We start from the raw sequence: 25246 nt of genomic DNA on the forward strand, positions 1-25246 counted from the left end.
GACCACTAGATAAAACATTTCAATAGCAGCTCACTTTTCTACAACCTTAGCGTCTATGGATCCACACACATAGGTATTTTATATAGGCAGACAATTTAATGCACTCACACATCTACACCATGTGTAGCTGACTGTAACTCTGAGTCAACCTAATAATTTAATTCTTGCAATCCATTTTCTTATTGCAGTCTTTTTCTTTTCTAGACAACAGAAGTCATTAAATACTGAGAATCAACTGGGAGGAACAAAGGAAAAATTGCCTATAGGTTACCACCTAACTGTAAGAAACAGTAAATGAAAGTAGCAAAAAAGTGGATATTACCCTGAACTCACAACCGAATCTCCATGGACGTATCTGAATCGAGATCAAGGACCTTAGACTACAGCCTGATATTAGTAAGGAATAAATCACATTAAACGTTCAACGTCTTACCCAGGCAGTCTTGAATTAAAGAGCAGAATGAGATACATAAGGAAAATCCTCACTGTTAAGAAAAAACAGGTTTGATTCTACTCAAAGTGGTATACAGGCTTTTTCAGGCCACACCTGCATGTTCAGGACTGACCTACAAATTACAGAGACCACATGTTATGAATACAAAAGGCAAATAAACTTTGCAAAGCTGTGGTACTGGAATCGTCATTGACAGCTTGACATATCAATATTTCAGGAAGAATAAATGACTTTCATATCCAGGGTTTTGGGTTTTTTGTTTTGTTTGTTCGTGTGATGTTTTTCTTCATCTTTCATTACTGGCTGCTTTGGGAAGATGCTGTACTTAACACCTAAAGCTGCTTAAAATATTTGGAAATATTTTAATGAAGTCTTTTGAGAGATCACCTAATACAACTTTAAAACAAATTTTACTATAAGTATTTTCTCTTCATCCCTCGCCAGAGGAAAACTATAAATCTTGTCTCAGCTGAATGAACACCATTTATCATATTCATTTTCTTGTCAATACAATTATGAAAAGCCTTTGGCCTTTTTCCAAGGAGCCTGATTTGCTAGAGAAACTCAATTAGTATAAGCAAGCCTGCTACAAAACAGCCCTATTTGGCAACGTAGTGTAGCTTCAGCATACCTGACGATTCACCTCTAAACCATGATCCTAATAACTCAATCAGCATGGTAAAATACAAGATACAACCGTGTCCCCCGCGCCTGCTCCCCTCCCCAGACCAAAAGGACTTTGAAGAAATTATTTCTGCTCATTCTTGCCATCTACTGGACAAGAGTTAAATCCTAAACACTGTGATCAGAAAAAACCCCAACAAACCCTAAACCAAAAACCAGAAGAATCTTTCAGGTGAGAGATTACCGAGTGTAACGTGTTTTGTTATGGACAGGGCTCATACCCAAAATATTTCCTGCAATCACTTGTAAAGTTTATCAATACATTATTCTACCAACAATTTACAAGTGACTATTTCTGATAGTCTTCAATACAGAATAAGCATCACCTGATGCTATATCAAAAGCTTAGCCTTTTATTCCTTGCCTCTTTGTATTGTTATTTATTGAATGAATGCAAGTAAATCAGATTTATTTTGGCTAATATTCTGTATTTGCCGTTTTCAATATTGGAATACCAGGGCTTCCAACATAACAGAATAAAATCTGTTTGAAAAACAGCTCTTCTTTGCTATTAAAACCATTCTCTGATTGTATATTTGAAACTATAAAAGAAACATGTTAATCAAAGGATATTTAAACTTTATAGGATACAACTGGCATCCGACCAACCCTTCTCCTTTATCTTTCTGTCTTTATATAGAGCAAATCAGAGTTGCAATAATAGCAGCTTATGCGGCTCTAATGCTTCGGATCAATACCTGGATGAAGCCGGACTCAGGCAAATGAGGTGAAACCCACTGAACAGGAGCGGGCACTTATCCTTCACACCCAAAGGGGTGGAAGAAAACAAAAATTTGAACCTGTGCAAGGCAAAAGAACCCGAGAAGGCCTGAGCTTTGCATTCCACACACAGCTGCATCTCAGTCTGTTTTTATTGTTAACACAGAATAATGAAATCCAAAAGTTGGAGGCTGGTCTTATTTATTGAAGTAAACTTAATTCAGAAACTGGAAGGAATAAATTAATTAAATTTAAAAAAAAAATCAGGAAAGGGTCCTGAGGATTACATATCCTGGATCCTTGTACATAAAAGCAGCTCTGTGGATGACTCCACTTCTTTCAAAGGGAGAGGAGGTGAGTCCGTGCTGTCCCTCCTCCTGCACCTGGAGATGTGCAGTTCTGCACAGGAGAGGACTGCGATACTGCACGAGGCAAAACAAATTAAAACCAATCTGAAATAGAAGCAGCACTGATCTGCTTTTGCACATCTTCCTGATTTTATTATTACGTTTTAGTGTAACGCAAGCACAAGCAGGACTAACGAAGTTAAATGTACCCGATGGTGCCCACTGGAAAATGTGCTGCTAATTCACAGCCTGGCTTCAGGAGTGCTTTTTTTTTTTCCCCCCCCTTTTTTTTTTTTTACCTTCAGTCCTCTACAACTGAAATTAAGGGATGCTTTCCACTGATTATTAAAGGAATAAACATGACACTGCGTTATGTTTTGGGCTTACCTTCTGCAACCTGAGCCAGAATCACCGCAGGCTTGCAAAGGTCTTAAATAGGACTTATCTGAACGGTCATCAGGATCCCACTGCCCACCACACAAGGACCACGCTCCACTGTGCAGCGTTTCAGTCCTTAAAGGCTAATTTCTTAGTTGCAATTCCATATTGATGCATTCCTCTTTATTAACCAGGAAGATTATTAGTGAATGGTAGGGTTTCATTATTTGCTTGAAATAAAATTATTTTTAAAAGCTTAATTTCTAGTGAAGCACGTAATTGTACTCAAATGGTATTTTTTCTGTCCATGAAATAAACAAATATATCATTAACTTCCATAGTTTCGTGAAATCTAAATTATAAAACAAATATTTTCATAGTTACTTCACTATATATTTCAGCAGTTTGTTACTAATATGACTGTGTGCCTAAGAGAGAATTACAGCTACTGTATTTATAAAAATACAAAATATTTCTCTATAGTATTAGAAAAATACCCACGAGTATTCTTGTATTTGTTGGCATAAAAACGCACACAACATTTAAAGCAAATAGAGTTCCTTTGTCATTACTTATTGAAGAAAACTACAATCTAGAGATTTTGATTTAGTTTTCAGATGTCCATTTTCTTCTGGATCGAGAAGACTGCAGGTGTTGCGATATTAATAGAGTTGACATAAATAGAAAGTAACTGACTAAATTAAAGACATGATTCATACCAGAGAGAGAAATCTCCCCAGACAGCACTTGTGCAGTGTTTTTTAAGCACTTTTGATGTTAAACCAAATGTAGGTACATCGTGTTTGGAGTTTAAGATGTAGCTTTTTTTTTTTTTATGAAAACACTTGGGATTTACGAAGGGAAGAAAAACACTTGGCTACGTTTCCTAGATTAGCAGTGTGACATGACCAAAAAAAAAAAAAAAAAGTGACCTCTCCATGGTCCTTCCCCGGTTAACCGCATGGTTGCCATTGTGCTGTAATTTTGGCCGATGGCGCACGAGCTCGGTCAGCTTTGTTTCCCGTTCCCCGCTGCGCCGCGCGGTGCCACTAATGCGAGGGGCCTGGTGTCCCCGCACAGAGCGGGCATTGTCCCCGCGGGAAGGAAGGATACAGCCAGCCGAACAGCAGGGAGTAGCTGCTCTTTGTGTTGAGCGCGCAGGCGATCCCGCGAAGGTCCTGCGCCAGCCCCACCAGCAGACGCTGTCAGTGGGAAAGAGGCACCGTAATTGATTTTCACGTTAGCGCCGAGCAGATGGAGTAATAATCAGCCAATAATGGCCGTGTATCTGATTTTGATTCATTAGTTTAAATGGCTCGCTCTGGTTTTTTGTTGTTGTTGTTGTTTTTTTTAATAAAAACCACAAAGATTCTTTGAACGGACAAGATTGCCCCAAGTTTTATAGCACTAACACTAGCAAAATGCTGAGGAAATGCTTTTGGTTATTCAATATGCTATCCTAATGAATAATGCAAATTAAAACACAATATATGAATACCGTGTATTAAAGTTTAAAAGTGCTTCCTGTATTAATACATTTAAAGTAACAATAACAATAAAACCTTAATTTAAGCTTGTAATATTTTGAATGAAGTGTAAGACTAACTGATACTCATAATAAGCTACAATTAAGGTTGCACTGAGATTCTCATTGTACTGTTATTTTAACACTTTTTTTTTTAAAGTATTTTTTCAAGTTTGGTTTCTTCAAAGAGCAACTTTTTTTTTTTCTTCCCCCCCTCCCCCCCGAAAAACATGCAAATCTCTATCTATATTAACGTCAGTTCTGAGATTAATTTCTTTTTTCCTTCTAATGCCTGAATGTGGTTTCAGAACCCTTCCAGCTCAAATGCAGACAACGTTTTGTACATAGATAATTAGCCCCTACTAAAAAGATGGTTTTGGGATAATTAATAGACATCATTAAAACCAAAAAATTTAACAATACAAACAAATTTTTCAGTTTACTTTGATATAAATATTCTTTTTTGAAAATTAAGTAGTTTTAATACATTTTATTTGTGTGTTGCACGTGGGGTTTGCACTTTTTTTTTTTTTTACCATAATAAAAGACCACAGACCCCAGAAAAATAATCACAGAAGCATGGCAAAAAAAACTCAGTAAAGAGTTCTCTCTTTAAAACCAGAGTTTTCGATAATGTACCCCTTGGTGATTACAGTGTAATATTTATAGTGTTTGGAAATATAAAAGATTCACAGATCAATTTTAACTGATCACATAAAGAGCAAATTACGGTTGATGCCTGAATCTTACGAGGGCTAATTTCTGCTTTTCACATCCAGACCCAATAGTCCACCTGACTTGGATGGTGCACACAGATCTATCCAAGGATACACTGAGTTCTCTGCAAACCACTGGTGAGGTTGCTAGGAGTATTTTAATATTTGCATTTCCTTTCTGCCATGCATTGAAATGGCCTGAACTTGCAAGATGCTCAGAGGTCTCAACTCTCATTAACTTTAAAGGGACTCTGAAATCACTAGAGAGGAAGCGTTCAATGCTGAGAAGATGCAATATAAAATTGTAGGTTTATATTCATCTGTATTTTCATACTTGTGTGTTGTTTTGTCTACACAGAAAATAACTGCTTAGCAGACACGGTGGCCAAACCGTAAAGAATTAAAAGAACTTGTCAGCAACGCTTTATACTTCTTTCTGAAGGGATATGGAGATGCAACAATATATACGAGGAAGTGGAAATCTTCCAGATTTGATTTGGGTTCCTTTGCCCATTCTAGCCACAAAACAGGGGCCAAGTGGGCCTGCAGATGCAGGGATGCTGCAGGGACCACGGGGACCCACGGCCCCGACCGACGTGAACTTGCCTTTGTTTGCGGATGCACTGGGACAGCAGGAGCTCCCACCTCACCGCGCTCTGCACGACACGGCTTAGAAAATAACGCATATTCCTCTAACATGCTTATTCTATCTTTATGAAAACAACTGGTTGTAGGAAAACACTCTTTTGAAAATATATTTAGGAACAGTTTGGTTGTGAGACTTTAAAAACTATTAATAAAAGCGTATGCGCAGCTTTCTTTAAACTATAGTCCCAGGTTTTTGGGAACCTATGCAAACACCAGGCAATTTCAGACACCATTTGACCTGGAATTCTAAAGAAAGAAGAACAACTATTACACAAACTACATTTCTTGGTGTTCTATTCTTTAAGTTCAGGTATTGTTCTTAAAAAGCCCATGCCATTTACAACACTATTCTTAATAAATGACCTCAGTCTACAAGGCACCATAATATTCTTGTTCTATAAGATCCCAGCAAACTCGGTGGTTTAGATATTATCCATTGGAACTCAACTTTAGAAAATAACACTGCCTATAGTTGGCAATGGCCAAACAGCCTATTTAATAGCCCACAGAATCCCGAGATCAGTCCTGATCTGTTTAGGTCACTGATAAAAATACCTTTCAACTCTAACAGGTGCAAAAATCACCCTAGATTTCCTGCTTGCTTAAGTCACATTTAGTAAGAAAAAAAAAAAAACCAACCAACAAAATGCTAAAATCCCAAGACAGACTAATTTTAGCCCATTATGAGTTTTGAATAGCCCTTACGGGCATAACGTTTATTAATGACAATCAACACATCAACATCTACTTTTTGTCTGTCACCCTGTGGGATTCGAAGGGCCTTGCAAACTTAACCGAGTAATTTGAGGAATACACAACCGAACACCAGCCCTTTCCGGGGCAAAGTGACAGTTAATAACAACACCAGCAACTGCAAAACGAGTCAGATGAGAAGTGAAGAACAATAAATACAAGAAACATTGCAAGAGGAGCTTGTCAGTAGTGTGGGGCTTTATACATTGCTTTTCTTGCTAAAGAAACAATTTTGTTCAAATTTCTATTTTGAAATAGTCTTCCCTGAATGTCAGGGATAGATTTACTTAAGACTAATTAAAACAAAGCAATTTTTAAAAGAAATCCAGATTTTTTGTTTCGAAGTTCCAAAGAAGATTTTTCAACGGATTTTTCAAATGAAGGGAGCAGAAAATTTAAATAGTGACAGAGCAAACCCTACGACTTGCCAACACGTGCCAAGTGTCTGACTAACGCAATTTAAACCAGACGAGACGACTCACGCCACCCACCCCCAAAACGGGGCTTGTAATGGAAAGTCTGACAGACCCTTAACTACAGTGGCACTACTGGGTGCAGCTATAATATTACCCTCATAATTCTACTATATAATAACAACAAAGGAAAAAAAAAGGTGAAGGGTCATTGCGCTTTGTCTTTAGAATTAAGATGGCTGTCTTCATCCTTACAGCATACTCTTAATTCTGGAGACACGTCTTAATAACCTCTAAATAGTTCCAACAAAAGAGCCGTGTCAGAGGAATGAGCAGGCCCCAAGGTGTTTCAACTGGAGTGTTTTCATCTGCCTTTATTGCTCTATCCCTCTCCAGAATTAAGGCAATAACCTGTGATAAATTATTCAGGAACTGCTACAGGGATCAAAGCAAAATCATTCTGTTAAAGTGCTGTTTGCAACATTTGGCACTTAGTGTGAAAACTTTTAATGTGTGCAAGCTGAAAATCAAGGATTTTAAATAATTTAACAGCATGGAGTTTCTACAAACCGGCTAAAGATAGCATGTTGCTATTTAACTGCTTTTTCCTCAGATCCTTTTTTTCATGCATTTCTAGCAAATCTGATGATGTCACAACTATAAACAAAGTGCTACTGAGATTCCGGCTACCCCGTCGATATATTACTTAACTGGATTGTCAAGAGAAACCTTGAAATTCCTAGGAGAAAATTAGCCGTGGTTTTAATACTGGACATTTTTTCCTATTAACAAAAAAATGGGAAGAAGGAACTAGCAAAAAAACCCCAGAAACAACCCAAACTCAACAGCGAAAAGGAAAGCAAAGCACATAATTACTTAAGCCATCTTCAATTATATTTGATCTCCCTGGAAAAGAAACCTAAACATATGTTTTGTATGCAGATTTAATGATTACAAATGTATTTTAAAAAGAAAGGGCTCCCTTGTTGTGACTGTTTTTCAATGGTGTATTTCAGAAATATTAAAAAACAAAGAAACCCCTAGCCAGTTAGAAAGTCCTAGTAAAACCCACAAATTAAATGAATTTGGCAGTCCTGGACCATTTTCATAGTGATATTTTCACAGTGTCATCTCCCTGTGGATCGGAATACTAAGCATTTTATTGAAGAACTGAACTGTTTTTGTTTGCAGTACTTGCAAAATGAAGTACCTGAAAGCACTTTTGCATGTATTATTTATTCATCATGATAGAAAAATAGCTTTAACCTAATAAATTACGCTTAAGAGAATTTAGAGCAAAAGTTTTGTTTATGATAAAGCAACAGATTCAGTTCTTTATCAGTAGCTTAAAGCACCAAGTTTTCTTTATACAAATTAGACAGATGGTGCTTACAGTAGAATTTACTAAAGGTCTGTCACAACAAATGCAGCCAAGCTGCATATTTAATCACTGCAGAACCTTGTCTACCTGCAGCTGCCAACTGCTAATCCAATTTCCCTGATAAATGTGGCAAGAGACACGATCAGCAATAAAGAGCATCTAACTCCATTTTCCTGCAGGGCGTCTTTTGATGAACATTTAGGACGGAAGCGGGAGTGCACTGTGTGGCCCTGCCTGGTGGCAGCTGCATGCATTCTGAAGACACAGTTCTCAGGTTACTCACTTAATTCTGCCACTATCATTATGTTGCTATTGATCTCAGTAGCTCTTGTCTACACAGCATTACTCTAGATGAAGCTGAATCAGGCAGTTATCATGCATCAAACTTGCTCAAAAGCCTGGAGATTTCCCCTTAATTACTTGTGATTTTATTTGCAAATACCGTTAAAGTGTAATCAAGCAGTCACTTTCCAGGGTCGTTAAGAACTTGCTAGTTTAGGAATATATCACAGGCACTCCATTAAAGTTTCTCTACTAAGGTGGTGTCAAGCAAACCGGACAGGACAATGGCAAAATTATTTTAATAAACTGAATCCTCACATGCAACAAATGCGGTTTCCTATAGAGAGGGTAGTGCTATCGAATGACCTCATTGTTCTGATTTTTAGGATTTATAACTTGAAAATGAGAGGTGAATCCAAGATAGATTAACTGCATCTGAACTGTGCCTATTTAATAAATGAAAAGTTATTAAAATTAAATACATAAAGCAACAACAAATGAGGAAGCTAGACTTAAGTAATTGTTAAAATAGCTTTAAGTTCTATTAAAAAAATATTAAGCTTAATTCAAGCGATTATTGTGAACTGTGCATCTTCTGGTAATGTCAGAGATGTACTGCAGAACTGCAGACAAATTATTTACTAAATCTTTCTAGCACATCTGTTAGTTTCTTATGAAAGGAAATGGATAAATACGATGACGTAGTATTTAAGTTTCCATCACATTGTAAAATAGCAAATTAAAAATTACTGTTAGGGTTCCTTCGAAATTACCCTGTGTAGCTGCAGCGAGCGCTCCAGTGTGCATTGTTAACTATTTATTCAGTGACGGGAGAAGGGGATCTCTTTAATGCAACAGTGCTCTAATATATTATCATTCCTGATGATGCAGCTTCCATCTAGCAAGTGTTTTTCTTCCCTAAAATATACTGTTGTTTTGACACAAACAGCTTGCTACACTTAAGGATTTTACTAATAAAACATAATGTTGTGTTAGATATTATGACTGTTGCCACAGCTGAACTGACTTGTCAAATCAATCCTAATATGGCTCCCACAGGCACATAAAAACCTTATTTAGCTATCAGTTATCCTAATCACTTTGTTCAGTTTAAGGGTGCAATACTTCAAGACCAGTTCCTATTTATACATATATGCCCAGCCATTTAATAAAGTCCTGATTTATATAATAAATTCTTGTTCGAAAAAATACTTTAAAGCAGCAGTGTTTTATCAAGCGAGTTACAACATGTCTCCTCATACCCCCAAATAAATACGTTAATATACACAAACAGGATACTTGCATGGCAAAGGGGAATATTACACATGAAACAGATAAGCTATCACTGGAGACAAATTTGTCCCTTTGATTATAAATGGGGACCACATGGGGTCACCAGATCTGCAAAGTACTGAAAAATCCCAAGGCCTTTATAAAAATCTTTGTACAAAGTTTGTTTAGAATAGTCATTTGTAGTGTTTGTTTTTCTACCATCTACATTCCTAATTATATATATGTATACGGGTATAAATATAAATATAAGAATACATGCCAAGAGAGACAGAAGACAGGACAAGCTTGTTGTTAAATGCTTGCCCCACTATTAGTTTTTCCCATCAATAATTTCTTTCCCCAGAATTGAAATAAACCTACCTTTGCTTCTTCTTGTTCAAAACTACTGTTGAATATCCGAGCCACACTTTCAAATGAAACTGTGAGGGGGAGCATGAAATTCTCAAACTCTTCCTCGTCTTCACCTACAGGAAAAGAAACCAAAACAAACCAGCAAAAGCATCACATCATATTCACGCTTGTTTGGCAGGGTCAGTCTCTTCAGCTTTTATAGAAAGGTCTCACTGACATCATCGGAACTTTCATATAACCTACAGGAACAAAAATCTGAGGTTTGACATATTTTTACTGAGCTATAAACAAAGACAAATTGTTGATCGCAAACAACTTGTATCAGAGACTGGCACATCTCTGCTTTTCACATCTTTTTCCTTTTCATATTTCTATTTTCTCTGCTAAGCTGACAGCATTTCTTCAGTACCCTAGAAGAATATTCACGTAAGAAAGTCAAGACTCAACACTGAGAAAATGTTAAATTTCAAAAGGCAACAATAAATTAGACCCTTTCACGGGTGTACTTTGTAGCATGATGTCTAAATCACTATCTTTTATGATCATATGCTATTTTTTTTTGCTACCTCCTGCCTATTTAGTATACGGAATGCAGCTGCCATGGAAAAACATCTGGAGTGTGTTGGAGTGATTTGTATAACACTATTGCCTCATTTGTTTCAGGTGTGAATTTAGAGTAAAAGAAACAAGATATTGTGGTAGGGCAGGGGAAAAAAAAAAGAGATTGTCTCAGATAACCGGGAAGTCTGGGTTGTTTTTGTCATGATGCTGAACAAGTAACTCTAAACAACATCAACTTCTTAGAAATGGCAATTTGCTTGAGGATTGGTACTCACGCTACTTATCTGCAGGCCCTTAATGAGGGCAGCTTGCCTCTCACATGCAGATTCCCCTCGAGAGTAATTCAGACTAGGAACTTAATTTATGTTCTTTAAAGAGCTCTTTGCTATAGGGCTTCCCTCCCCCTTCATCAGCAAAGTCTGGCAAACTAAGTTGCAACTGAGGTTCGGAGTTAGGAGGAGTCTTTTGTGTGCCAAATTGGTCGTGCAGAGTTAGGCTGAGCTTTACGGTTTAGCTTCTACACTTCACACACCCACCTGTAAAATGGGCCTAATTCCAGCCTCTTGTCCGTAGGGATGCTGTGCAGACCCCATCACTCACCCCCGTGCAACAGTAAGAATGCCAAAAAAGGCCAGGAAGGAAAAACAGTCACAACAGAAAGCAAAGCATGGAAACTAGTCACAATAGAAAGCCAAGCGTGGACTAACACATAAATCCAGATGACAACGCACACACACAAAAAATCAAAATACCCAGTAGCTCCTCATTAAGCTAGGATGACACATCTTCTGAACAGAAAGAGGCAAATATCCTCTGAGAGGAATAATTGTGATCTTGCAGTTAAAACTGCCTCCTAACAATCTAAATATTTACAATGGAGAGGGAAAGAAAGCTGCAGATGCAATCCTAATGATGACATTTCTTCACTTCTGAATACTTCCCGTTGTGACCTGAACTGCTACCATGTACCACAGGCCTTTTGTGCCCCGTTTTCCACATTTTTTTAAAAGCAACGGAAATACTTTCAGTCAGTTACTGCCACTGCACTGGTCAGCTCCAGTTACAGAGACTTCAAATCACGATCCATGCTCCAGAACTTTCTTATAGGAGCAAAGTAAGGGGCCAAATCTGGGACGTGCATCCTGTTCCAACACAGTACGAGTTTCTCTGCTCCCAATCTCTTTGCTTGACCAGCGACAGCTTCCTCTTACCCTCCTAGAAGCTAAACTATTTCTATATGCATTGCATATCCTGATGTTTTTCTCCTTTTAATTGCTTATCAGATTTTCCTCAGAGCATTAAAAAAAAAATAAATAAAAAGATCAATCATTTAGGAAAAGCCCCATTCTGGTATTGTCCCATGCCAGTGTAGAGTCTCACAGAAGTCATTCGGGTTCTGCTTTATGCAGGATCGGGGCTCAATTGCTCTTATAGAGTTCTCAGGAGAAACCTGAATTATCAAAACATAGCAAAAGTAGTAGTCCACTTCATCTAGAGTGCTGTGTATCATTAGAAGAGGAACTCCGTGAAGATACTATATACACAGCCAAATTCAAGATGAAGCCTTCCCGAAGGTAGAATCTCAAGCATACTTTTTAAAAAGTTGAGAGGACCAAAGAACTGCTGGAATGTCCAATGCTGACTGGGACCACCACTGGAATGACCAACCAACTCGTTCTGGAAGCAGGGTAAGGGGAAATCTTATGTGCTATTTCTGTTTTAAATTTCAGCATAGGCAATGAAGAAAGAATATACTATTAGGATCCTATACAGTATTGCCCTATTAGTAAAATAATTTGTACGTTTTAGAAAGGAAACACGAATTACTGCCTTTACACTTCTTTTGCATTCCTGTACAAGCCACATTCATATCCCACGAAGAGTACAGGATTAATAAGGAAAGGAAAAAACTATCCTAAACAAACCTACCATGGTAAATTGTTCATTTTCTAACGCAAACTACGCGTACACATCCTTACAATGTCATTTGAAAGAAAAGAGAAGCCTCACGTCTAAGTTCTGGCAGATCTGCGTGCAGGTTACAACAGCAGTGATTTAAACCTGCCTCACTTGGCGAGGTTGGGCACGGAGCACGAGCAGAGACATCTGACAAATCATGCCAAATACCTCCTGAACCTATTTTATACAGCTTAGATCTACTCCTTTCAGTAGTGCAAAAGAAAAAGTGATTAAAATTCATTAATCCTAGTACAAACTTTGATTTAAACCTAACTTTTACAGGTGTTCTTGTATTAGTTTTGGTTACTATAACTCCACACTAACGAATATTCAGTTTACTTTAGAAATCTTGGACAAAATGTTGCAATTCTAAGTGCCAAAAAATATTTAAAGCACAACCTGGGGGACATAGGGAATTCAAAGTCTAATTATATTCATATAAGGTTAAAGTAATTCAACAGAAACCAAAGTGCATTTTGAAGCAAATACCAATTACTACATTACTGATTTTTTCCTACTACAATTAACTTTTGCCAGTCACTCCAACATTACATTGTTTAAAATATAAATATTCTGAATTTATTGTCCTTAAGTAATCTCCAAAAATATTTCTACATCAAACAATTACTTAAAACCACAACCACCAATAAAATATATTTAAATTTTGGTTTCCATGTAAATCGTTTATTGTTCATATAAAAAGATTTTATATAAAGTTCTTCATTTAATTTGAAAAAAACCAAAGATGACAACTGGTACAATGCATTTTAGTCTAAAAATGCTGGTTTGCATAGTTGGAATTCACCAGGTAGGAATGCTGCCATTTAATGCTTGCACAAACACAGAGAAAGGACAGCTTGTATACGTCTTACTTTTAAAATTTGCATCCTAAAACACAACTTGTATCTGCTTGTGTCTCTAGGTGTGCTTTTCTACCAGTTCAAATCCAAATTTATTCCAGTGGGGACACGAGGACAATAGCCCAAAGACTGATGTTTGTTTTTCCCCAATACTCCTAATCACTTAAGATCTTGTAGAGCTTTTAAACAGAGGAATCACAACGACCTCGATCAGCTTGCAGCCCATTGTAAGTCACGCGCCTGAATTTTGCCTGACGTATATTTACACAACCTCTACTTTGAGATATAATTTTTAGCACCTGTAAGCTTGTTTTTACCAAATCCTTTTTTTTTTTTTTTCCCCCTGTAGGAAAAGTTACTGAAACTGCATGTGTAACCCATTTTATATTAGAAAATGTACCTATTGCTTATGTGATACAACACTGAGACGGTGCTGAACACAGTTTAACTGCAAGGGAGGCAGGTCCAGCTCACAGTTGCCATTTTTTAAGAAAACGCTGCTGAATGTGGTTTGGTCTTGCCTCAAAATTGACTGTTTCCAGCTCTGCTCAGCAGTAGCCAGTACAGGCACCCATCGTCAGCAAGGGGAGAAACAACCACCGTTGGCTATGACGGTGTCAACCTCTTCTGCACACACGTTGCCTGGTTAAGTCCTTGTGTGAGGGCTGGAAATCAGGACACAAAAGACTTGCTAAGGGCAGTGACTGGATTCAAAGTGACCGAAGCCTTCATCACATCTCGCTATTAAAGCGTGCACTGGATTTTACACGTGTCTAATCTCTCTCATTTCCACGGAACAACTCAAAAGATAAGCCCAAGTGCAGGCTTAAGTATGGCTGGTTGAATTGCAGAGCTCTTGCCAATGTTTGTTAAAACTCACAGTCTTTGTGTACTGGGAACTTGTACGAAAAAGTGCAATAAAAAACCTTCTACTGTAAGCTGGAAGGTTCTGGCATAATCAGTATCTCACCTGGAAATGCAAAATGCTTACTCAGGTAAGTTCTCATAGTTAATACAAAAAGTGCTTCTGTGCAAAAAATCAACTCATCCTGCTTATTTCTCCAACAGAAGACAACAAACGAATACAGGGTTATTGCTTAATACCATAATCTCAGAAGTCGATAGACAGCGATTCAAATACCAACTATACCATATTTACCGTACAATTAAGCTGCTGTTTGATTGACTGGTTAACCTTCAAAACTCATAGTATTACACAGGACAGCGAGGTGTCTCAGGGACACGGGAGGATGACCTTACCTAAATCTACCATGAGAAGCCGTGTGAGAGCCGTGTAGAACACCGTCCGGCACCGCAGGTCACTGAGCCTGCAGTCCCCACCGATGTCCAGGAAAGGGAACTGCTTACTCTGGTGAAACAGAAGCGTAGGAAAAGTTAAGTGTTCTACGAAACGTACAGCACACAATGTTTGTTACGATAATGAGAAAACTTACTGTGTGATTCTGAAGCATGAATTTCACAGCCTCTATTTTCACGAGCCTTTTCAGGAGACCATAAGTAGCACGTGTTAAGGAAAAATCAGGCTTGCGGCATTACGATTACACTATCAGGTTGTACAAGCTTTCGAGAATTTTTAGTGAGAAAAAAATTCTAACTGAAACAACAACAAATGTATGTTAAAAAATCTGAATTTCATCTAGAAATAGATGTCCTAGAGATGTTCTTTAGAACATTAAAGACCACAATCTATTATTAATTAAAGAAATTACTTTGCATGGCATATATTTTAGTCACAAAAGAGATGAACTAAGTGACTTTTATAATTAAATGGGGAGTTTCTGATAATAAATGGCACTGTTTTTTTCCCAGAGAGACCAATGTCACCAGCATGTTTAAAAAAAAAAAAAAAAAAAAGGGGTGGTTTTGCAACTGCCTGTGTTGAAGAAGACTGACACTTGGCAACGGGGCTGGCAGCAGCTCTAAGCAGCTCTGAAGTAACGGCCTCAAAATCACAGAGGTGATCTTCCAGACACATCAAAATTCACATTTCATTTGTTTCAGTTACAATAGAAAAAAGTACACCTCGTACATACTAAGCGATGTTAAACACTTAACCAAAATATTTTCAGATGTATAAGAACTGAATGGAAATTTCTAAGAACACGCAAAGTCTCAGAGCCAGAGCGAAGTCCGTAACAAGGAGGCATAGCTGGGAATTTTGGACGTATCTATGGATATTCCCACAGGAATCCCAATTTCTTCACCCTTATAAAATACAAAGCCAACCTAATTGACTAGGCTAAGTATGAACTAAGCACGAAGGGCTCCGGTCCATCCGCCGCCCCGGGCTGAAGGGGGGATAAGCTCGAGTCCGTTTGCACCTCCTTGTCCCCAAAGGCTCCCAGGGAGACACACACTAAATGACACAGCAACATATTTCCCAGACTGTATTTATTCTACAGGTGACATATTCTAGCATGACTTATTAGGCAGTTACACCTGATGAAATGTAATATTTTTCTTAAGGTTTCTTTTAAAAAACCATGAGAGATCATATTAAATCAAAACCTGACTCTGCAAAAACTATGTTACAGAAGACCTTAAAGGTCAGATGGTTAAGACTGGTTTCACAACATGAATCCTTTCCTAACGATGAACATGGTTCATAACATGAGCACGCATTAATTCCCTGTATCGTGTGATTCGAACACTTGGGGCTGGGCAGAGGAGATAATCCTATGTATTCCAAAAAGAGCCATGCTGACATCTTGGTGAGCTTTAGTAGAGAGGGAACCGCTGCCCCAAGGGATGTTTGCAAAAAAGGTGCCAGAGAACGGCCAAAGGAATGGCCTGGACTTTCTGACTCCTGCTTCTCCTTCGCTTCAGATAAAGTTGCCGGATGACTTTCCACAAGTCAGTTAAATTTCACTGTCTCAGTTTCACATCCATAAAATGGGGATAGAAAAGGCTTTGTGGTATCCAAATATACTAATACACTTTTTAAGGGATGCCATAGAAGAATTTAAACCCCAGAAACACTCATCGGCATTGAAGGTATCGAATGAAATGACTTACGGGCTTGTACGTTGCACGATGGCTATTATAAAACCAGGACTCGTTAGTTTACCAAACACTGTTCTCTGGCACTGAAATTCTTTAAGAAATAATTAGTACAATCGCATAACTTTAGACTGTACAGTAGTGCCTACAGTCCTGTACAAACACAGATTTTTACAAACCACTACCCATATAACACTTATTATTGTTACCATTTTTTTTCAGTCCTTGCTGCTTGCTTCACTCTGCCATTCCTACACATAATTGATTGAAGAGCTTGATTACTTTTATGGGAACAAACAATTTCCCTTTTCATTTTAAATGGATTAAATTCTTTTTAAACAGTTAAAAGTGTAAGAATAGATTTTATAGCTGCTATTAGAAAACCTCCTAATCCAGTTTTAAGATTATGTTCCTTTGTCAATCTATAACATTTGACATAGCATTAGCTGGTTTTATATTGCAAAGCTACATAATTTTGTTTTGTTTTCTTCTCTGTTACAAGGGAGAGCCCTTCATAACAAAGCCAACAAAGACACGGATAAAGAATTTTTGAGAGACTATAAATATCTTACCCAAAGTTATTGTACAAAATAACAATGAAACTGTAGTGATTTTGCTACCAAAATATACAGTGGAAAAGTTAATTATTAGGAAGAATCAAATGTGCATGAGGGAGCACTATGGCTTCAAAGACATAAAGGAATGACTAACATATTCCATTATGTAAATGAATTCAAAGATATTTCACGACTGATCAGCTAGGAGGGACATAATGATTTATAATTCAAATAACTGAGCTTAGAAATCAAATTGGGCTAATATATTTCGAAATATGCAAACCTGGAATAATTGTGAAAGTAATGTAAACCATGACACCAGCTCCACTCATTTGTTGCCTTTGTTGTTAATACTGTCTCATGTTTTTTCTTCCCCCCCCACCCCGCCCCGTTTTACAGTATAGTTGCTGGAATTAAGGTATGCTTTTAATTCTAGGTTATCTTTTAGAAAAAAGATAATTATCCATATAAAAAAAGAAAAATACCAATTTCTAAGACCGTATAGAAGCTGATTGACGTAAAGTACTGAAATAAAATAAATTATTATTTTAACCTTTCAGGCCAGCCACAATTGAATCTATATCAAATACTGAAAATTGATCCACTGGATCCAGCATCTTAACAATACACTACTTCTTTCAAAGCAATATATACTTAATGCCTTTAAAAAAAACCCTAATATAATGTGAAAAGGCCAAAGTTTGCAATGCCAGGAAGTAGTTATAAACTACTTCATATGTTTGAAATAAAAAGTACTTCGGTATTATTATTAAAAAAAAACTATTGGTAGAGTTTTTATAGGAAAAAAATACATATCTTTAAAAGCCAAAATGACCAGTGAAATTGGGTTGTACATCATTTTCTGGGAAAAAGGAAAAACAGCCTCGACAGGTGTAATTTATCATTTTTCTGATTTAATACCAAAGAAATATATTAAAATAATAAAAAGAATCCTGAAATCCTCAAAATTTGTAGTGATAAATAGCCCTCCCAGTCTTTATTGCATTATGCCTACTAACAGAAATATTGCATGGTGGATTTTGCCAGACAAGGACGATTATTTTCCAATAAAAAGTTGCATATTAAATTCCAGCACAAAAGTGGGTGTCTAATACTTTTGAAATCTTTTATGGTTTGCCAGGGAACACAATTTTAAACTTAACTAATACAACATCGCGGTGAAGTGAACCAGCATTAAAGCTTTGTACAACCCCACCCATCTAAGCTACTGTTCTCGGAATTTTTGTTTGAACTATTTCCATCCAAAAGTCATAGAACACATTTTCGGTATTTATGTTCTTAGTTAATCTCTCTATTTACTAGTTTTTAACCATTTCACATTGATGTTTCAGATGTATATTTATGCAGGCAGTGCTGCTTTACATCCTGACTATGCAGAGGGGTCTGCAACTGCTCTTGCAACAGTTCGCAAGTTTCTGCAAAGAAGAAAAACACAATTTCATCACAATTCTACTCTTCTAGAGAACTTAGGTTGTTAAATATGTACTTTTTAATCCTTTCTAGGTCCTGATATTATTGTATCTATTTCATGAGCAGACACTCATTTACTGCAAATATAATTTCAAACCTCAAGCTATGCAGACATTCCAGCCTTGGAAAAGTATTACTGGCACCAGTCGTTTATACTGACCCTCATTTTTGAGAGCTACCACGTGAACAGATGCCTTTGAAAGCCTCCACAAGACATGAAATGCTGGATGCTTGCTGGCTTCAGCAGTAATGTGAGGCTGATTATTTCAGCAAGTATATGTACATAAGTAAATAAGCAGGGACCTATAAGTTCGGTGCACTATGTTAAATTTCTTGGTTATTTTGGAAGTGGTTTGAAACTTAGTGAAGCAATAAGTATATAGTATAAAAGAGGAGAGAGCTCATTAGTCTCTCCATAAATCTTATCAATGAAATAAATGTCTCCCTTCTGTTTTGTCAAATTCCTTAGTAATGTTTCATTTTCAAGTCTTTCCAGTCCTGTTTCTGTGATGCCATGAGACCATAAACACACGCATATTTAAAATATCAAGTTAGCTGCTTAATGGTATTTCAAGTAAACATATAGAAGTACACATTGTATGATTTTCATTAAACAAAATTAACTTATGGAATGTGGAAACCCACACTCATCTTTCAACCCAAGGAAATATATTAAAGTTGTTCTTATACGATTAGAGTTCTATGGAGAAATAAAATGATACCAATTGTCATATTCCAGGTGCCTTCCCCTCTGCTTGTCTAACAATCTTCTCTAGAAAATTACTGAAAGGTTGTTTTTATTTTAAAATAGAGAAGGATTTCTATATTGCATGTTTTCATGAGCTCTGGTGGTTTATTATCTGTCATATACCTTTAAATATTGTGTCATGTCAAAAACAGGTACTACTACTTTTTTTTTTTTTTAAATCTTCTTGCTCAATTGACTGAAAATTCAAAGAGCAAACGTCCTTCTCCAGCTCATAAGTGAATATTAGGATAAGATGCAAAATGTTTGCAATGGATAGCAAGTTAGCAACTATAATTTGGGTAAGAATTTCACAAAACTCCTTGAGCCCTGACAAAAATCCACATGCAAAAATCCCACATGATATAGTGAGGAGCTTAGAATCAGGCTACAATGAAACACGTGAAGAGGCTTGTGTTGAAAACCTAACGTGTGCTTCATGTCTTAACTAACCCATCTTCAGAGTAAAACCAGTCCTGTTCTCAACTGCTACCAGAATAAATCCTCAATATTGTTGACTCATCGATGGTATTGACTTCAAGAATATTAGGAAGGGGACAGACGACCATAAGCAACTCGTTATATGAGTTCTCTTTTGTTGATAAAAAGGAGGTGGAAATAAGCACACCTTTTAAAAACTCTGCACAGAAAACGATAAACCAAGATGAATAAATATTAATAACCTGATTGGTTTAGAAATGTGGCATATGAAACAACAAAAGTCACATATTAATTTTTACTTTAATATTTTCAAATAATATGTTATGGTATATATAACAAAAAGGATATCCAACAGAAAGGTCATTTAGAAACTGAAGAGTTCTTGAAATCACGGGCTCACATCTTCCCCGGTATTTAAGATTTGTAACACTAGAATAAAAACAACCAAACCAACCAAAAACGAACCAAAAAAGAGAGTGAGATTTTGTAACACATTTTCCCCTTTTTGACAAGTGCAGTGCAAAAGCTCAGAGCAGCAGTGCATTGTACTATAAATGTATTTCTGTCATGTCTTAGGATTTTCCATTTGTGAGACAGAAAATGCTACAAAAACATGCCATTCTTTCTCCTGAACGAGGGATTAAAACATTTTTCTAATACTGTAACAAATATATTCATTTAAAAAAAATCCATCATCTGACATAATAAAATAAATTATCTGAAGCTTACCCCTACTTATATCTATCTTTTCAACACAATATCTGGCCACTTAACTTCTGTAGTATTTATCTGCCCAATTCTTCACAAGATAAAAACCAAACTGTTACAAATTCCCTATGAAAATTTCCATAGGAGAAACGGGGCACAGAAGAACTAAGGGCCAATTCACAGAGCTACTGATAAACCCAATTCCCAGTGAAACTCTACCAAACAGTTCTTGTACTAATCCTTATTCTTCCTCTTCCCTACACCAAACACTTCAGTGAAGCCAAGATACACGGGAGATGCTGCATTTCCCTAATTGCAGCCCCTCTCAGTGCATTTAGGAAGCACACTCTGATTAATGAACCAATGCATAAATTATGATATAGGATAACACCAGACCTATTATCAGTCCTTGGGGAACACCACATAAAACCACTTTCCATTTTTGAAGGCAAACTCTTGTAATACACCTTTCAGTGGATTTGGGCAGCTAACACCGGAGATAGAATAGAACAGAACCATTTTGGTTGGAAGAGACCTTCAGGATCATCGAGTCCAACCATAACCTAACTCTGGCACTAACCCATGTCCCTGAGAACCTCGTCTAAATGCCTTTTAAACCCCTCCAGGGATGGTGACTCCACCACTGCCCTGGACAGCCCATTCCAATGCCTGACAACGCTTTCTGCGAGGAATTTTTCCCTTGATGATGACTTGCTCTACTACCTTTTCCATAGGTTCCGTGTGAGACATGGAGCACAGAGCTGGGACCTCCTACAGCTTCTTCTGTACTGGGATGCAGTCAGTGACCCGGGATGGAATCTGGGGTGTTCTACAAGATTTATTAGGAGGTGAAGAGGTGGCAGTAGCCCTCAGACGAAAAGGGTAAATTGAAGCCAGTAAAGCAGAGGAATGTATTTTTTTTCAAATGAGGAGTGGTTACAACAGTAAGTTGAGAGTCACTGATCTTGTTATCGGTCTTTTCCTACTTTGTTTATGGGAAGGTCCTGTAGGCCAGCGCCAACAACTTTACTGAGTCCAAACATCTGCTACTTAACTGTTCCTGTTGGAAACTCCAGCCAGTGAGTCCAAGAAGAAACTACAGCCCCACTCCCCCAAATAGCCCAAATGCATTTATCACTTAATCATACACTGGCTCCTAGTAACTTTTTCAAGTACTCCTTTGAGAATCCAGGCTGGCCTGATCAGCCTAGAACAAGTTGCACCCTCTCAGATTCCCTTTTTTGAAGGCACGTACTATGCCCTGCTCTTCTGGGACACCCACCATCACCCTTAATTGCTTGAAAAGGCATAAGAAAGTTGGATGTCCCTCCTTCCTCCAGACAGAGAGATTCACAGCAGAGTTTCTGGTACTGGATTCATCTAGAGAAACAAAATCAGGCCATCACAGCCTGTTAAACACAGCCAAATTAAACACAGCCTAATACAAAGGCAGCAGGGCTCTCCGGCTCAGAAGCCCTGCACATATTCCTGATGGTGACATCAAATTGCTGGGGTAAATCTCAAACTGCCCTGTGATCCAGAATAAGTCACTTCAGATTTGTATGCCTCAGTTTCCTTGTCTGTAGAATATGCTTTAAGCATTGAAAGACCACAATGTAGGAGGTAAAATCAGTACCAGCTATTTATACCGTGAGGGAATAGGATTTCAATTTTGTGAACACAGATCTTGACGAATAGATATTAAATGCCTTAAAATCAGCATTGATTATTGCTTTTACATCTTCACAGGCTAAGGAATGTACTATACCACATAAATGAAATCTCTTTTTCAGGAAGTTATAAACTCAAGAATGCAGTTTAAAGCATCTAACTGTTTAGAATTATTTGCTCAGGAAAAGGCAAATAACAATGCAATTGCCAAAGCAGTATTCCTCAGTTTAGCTTTACAAACAAACATTGATTTACTTTATAAAATCTCTATGAAGAGCTACAGAGGTTCAGATTGCCTTAAAGAAATAGCCCACTCGAGCAAGTCCATAATTCACAGTTTATCCCTACTATGGGGAGTTCTGGAGATGTTTATAGTTGCACTAAATCCTTAACAAGTATATACCATACAAAGCAATAAAAATGAATTTGGACTATCCAGATTTGACATCAATATAAAAATCATAAAAAGGCTATTTTGCAAAAGAGCAAAATCTTCGTCCTTCGGTAGTCATTTAAAGAAAAACAAGAAGTCACAGTGACACCTTGAAGAGAAAATTAGAACTGTATAATGAAGGCTCTCCTTCCAACATTCAGGTACTTTTATATACATCTATTCTTTCAGTTCACCGTTGTATTTGGATGCTGAAAGATGAAGTAATAAAATAAAAGCCAGAAAATACTCATGAGTGAATAGAGGCTGAAAAACTTCAATTATAATCGTAGCAATTCCCATTTCTGTTTCTGCGTTATCAATATCAGGCAAGATGAAAGACACATAAAATGTAATATTTTAAAAAATATCTACAAAACATTTCAAGTATCTGAGAAAATTTGTGAAAATCTACCTTATAACACAAAAGCGGTTTTCCACTATGTAGGAAGAGAAGCCAAGGAATGAAAGAGAAGAAAAAATTACAGCTCTCGGAGAAACCATGGCAAGATAGCACTTAAATGCAAGTGCTAGTGTCCTTGCTTCTTCATCTCTCAAGCGGCTTATTATTGATTTAAAATATGAACTAAATGAAATGGAGTCAAAGGAACTAACCATAAAGTTTCAGATGAGATGCAGAAAATAAGACCTTCATCAAAAGCTACGCCAATGCCAAATTCACCAAAACATGGTAGATGAGCACTGAACACATTTTAAAGGCAAGGACAAAAAAGTGGAAATAAAAAAAATGGCAGAATATTTTCAATCTTGGTAACAACATCAGTATCAAAATACGGAACTACACACACAAACACAAAACAGAAAAGCAACCGTAACACTGATCCATGCTGAAAAGCTATGAGAATTTAAGCATTTTAAATGAAATAGCATTAAGAATCCAGTACACTTTCAAATATTTGCTTTTAGTTTGCCTTTAGTAAGAAAGCGAGAATAAACCCTTAGCTTCTAAAAGCTGCCCTGAAGAAGCTTCCCAGCTTTCCAACCTCCAAACCTTCCAGTTTGCTGTGAGACTTCATCTGTCACTACAACTGTTTCCTAACGCAGCTCCATCAGCACACCAAACAGCTCTTCCCTTAGTACGGTGACTTAAACTATTATTTTAAGAGGCTGTGTATTTTTAACATAAAATCTAGAAGGGGAAGAAAAATAAAGATTATATACTGCAATTTACAGTTCTCTGGGAAAAGGGTTACCACATCATCCACGGAGGAACAGAAATTCTTCGCGCGTTCCAACTCATGATGATACTTGGCCAGGGAAAAAAAAAATCAAGGCAAAGATATCCGCTTTCAGCCTCTTCAATCTATTTCATGACCGTTTTTTTTCCCTCCGTCCTAGTCTATTGTCCTTAATTTCTGTCCTCAGTTTAGGGGATCTGGTAAAACCACAAAGAAAGAGTCGCAAAAGATAAGTTGCCACCAGCCGGAAGAGATGACAAGTGCTGTAAACCATCAAGTTTGCGTGTGGTGGTTTCTCTGGTTGGTTGGTTGGTTTTTATTCATTTTTTGTTTTTAAATAATTAAAGTGGAGAATGAAAAACTTTTAAACTTATATAAGGATAACATGAATTGGAAAGCCTGAACTGTGTAAATGTAGGAATAGTCTTGGATCAAGGCTATTACAATTATGCTTGGATTATAAAAATCATTAAGATTTAAAAAATTATACATTTTAAACAAACTTTCCAAGTTGCTTAAGATGTCTGCTATCCAATTCCCATTAAAGTGCAAGAAAAATGGGCATCCAAATCCCCTAAAAAGATGTTGAAAATCTCTTCCTTATGTGGTGCTTAAGTTTCAGTCATACCGGAGATAGCAATTTGTTGGCAAGAAAGCTCTGTACAGTCATGTTTTGATTGTTTCTTGTAGATTATCATCATTTACAATGAAAGCTCTCTGTGGCTCAATGACAGTGATTGGATATATACTTTTCATTAGATCTGAACAAAGGTGAATAGTTAAAAAAATGCACATTGTCGTGAATAAAAGTGCCAAGTTTTAGTTTGCTATGATTCATGGAGTCATATCAGCATGAGTGTTCAGAAAAATATTTGGAGATCCAGACTTTTTATACTTATGTATTACTTAAACGTTGTCACACAGAAAATATTTCTATTTGTATCTATGTATATGTGCATCCACCATAGTGAAAAAATTTCAACAGTAAAAAAAAAAAGGCAAAAAGCATCCAACAGCAACGTTTGGATATGATATGCATATTTTATTAATATTTCAGATATTTTATCACAATCAAAACCACCAAATATTTGGGCAAATATGTTGTAAATCTACCTCATGATAAATCACTTCCACATGAATTTGATGATAATTGAAAAGAACCAGAAGAGGCTCACAAAGACGAAGTGAAGAAAAGGAAAGGTGCTTGCAGCCAGATTAAATACAAGATGCTTTCAGCCAAATGCCCAGGACAGGCTCAAGGAGCAGATGGAACAAAAATTACTCCAGTCTAAATATCTCCTTGCCTCTTACCTATCGAGGGGAGGATGGAGGCAGGTAGGTAGCTACTGCTCAAAGGGTGAGCAGTGGAAGGAGAGGACTACTACTGGTTGTAAGCACACTGCCTCATGAGTCCTGGCCTGGATCCACTTCCCAGTAGGCCAAGAGGTGTAAAACCATCAGATCGGGCTGTTTTGGGAAGAAGTAGGAGCAACAAGGATGGAGAACTTCATAAAGACAGAGGAATAGCCAGTACCTCAGGGCAACAGGCTAAAAAGAAAGTCTACAGAGACAGGCAGGGACCTTAGATCATTGTCCTTCTCCAGAACCTCATCATACACCGCAACTCTACTAGCTCCTCCAAAATCCCATTGCTCCTT

At 37.3% G+C, this 25246-nt stretch overlaps 1 protein-coding gene across 1 annotated transcript in view; it reads right to left on the bottom strand.

The window, feature by feature from the left end:
* The window catches only part of RANBP17 (RAN binding protein 17), a 152041-nt gene that overhangs the window by 43562 nt on the left and 83233 nt on the right, over positions 1-25246 (bottom strand). Inside the window, exons 16-20 of the mRNA XM_065643975.1 lie at positions 19929-20009; positions 14780-14843; positions 14586-14694; positions 9955-10058; positions 3697-3785 (exon numbers count right to left, since the gene is read on the bottom strand). Of these exons, the coding sequence (XP_065500047.1) occupies positions 3697-3785; positions 9955-10058; positions 14586-14694; positions 14780-14843; positions 19929-20009 (447 nt within the window). The remainder of the gene's footprint in view (positions 1-3696; positions 3786-9954; positions 10059-14585; positions 14695-14779; positions 14844-19928; positions 20010-25246) is intronic.

The sequence above is a fragment of the Caloenas nicobarica genome, chromosome 13 (assembly GCF_036013445.1).
Source record: "Caloenas nicobarica isolate bCalNic1 chromosome 13, bCalNic1.hap1, whole genome shotgun sequence".
In the NCBI taxonomy this organism is placed as follows: Eukaryota; Metazoa; Chordata; class Aves; order Columbiformes; family Columbidae; genus Caloenas; species Caloenas nicobarica.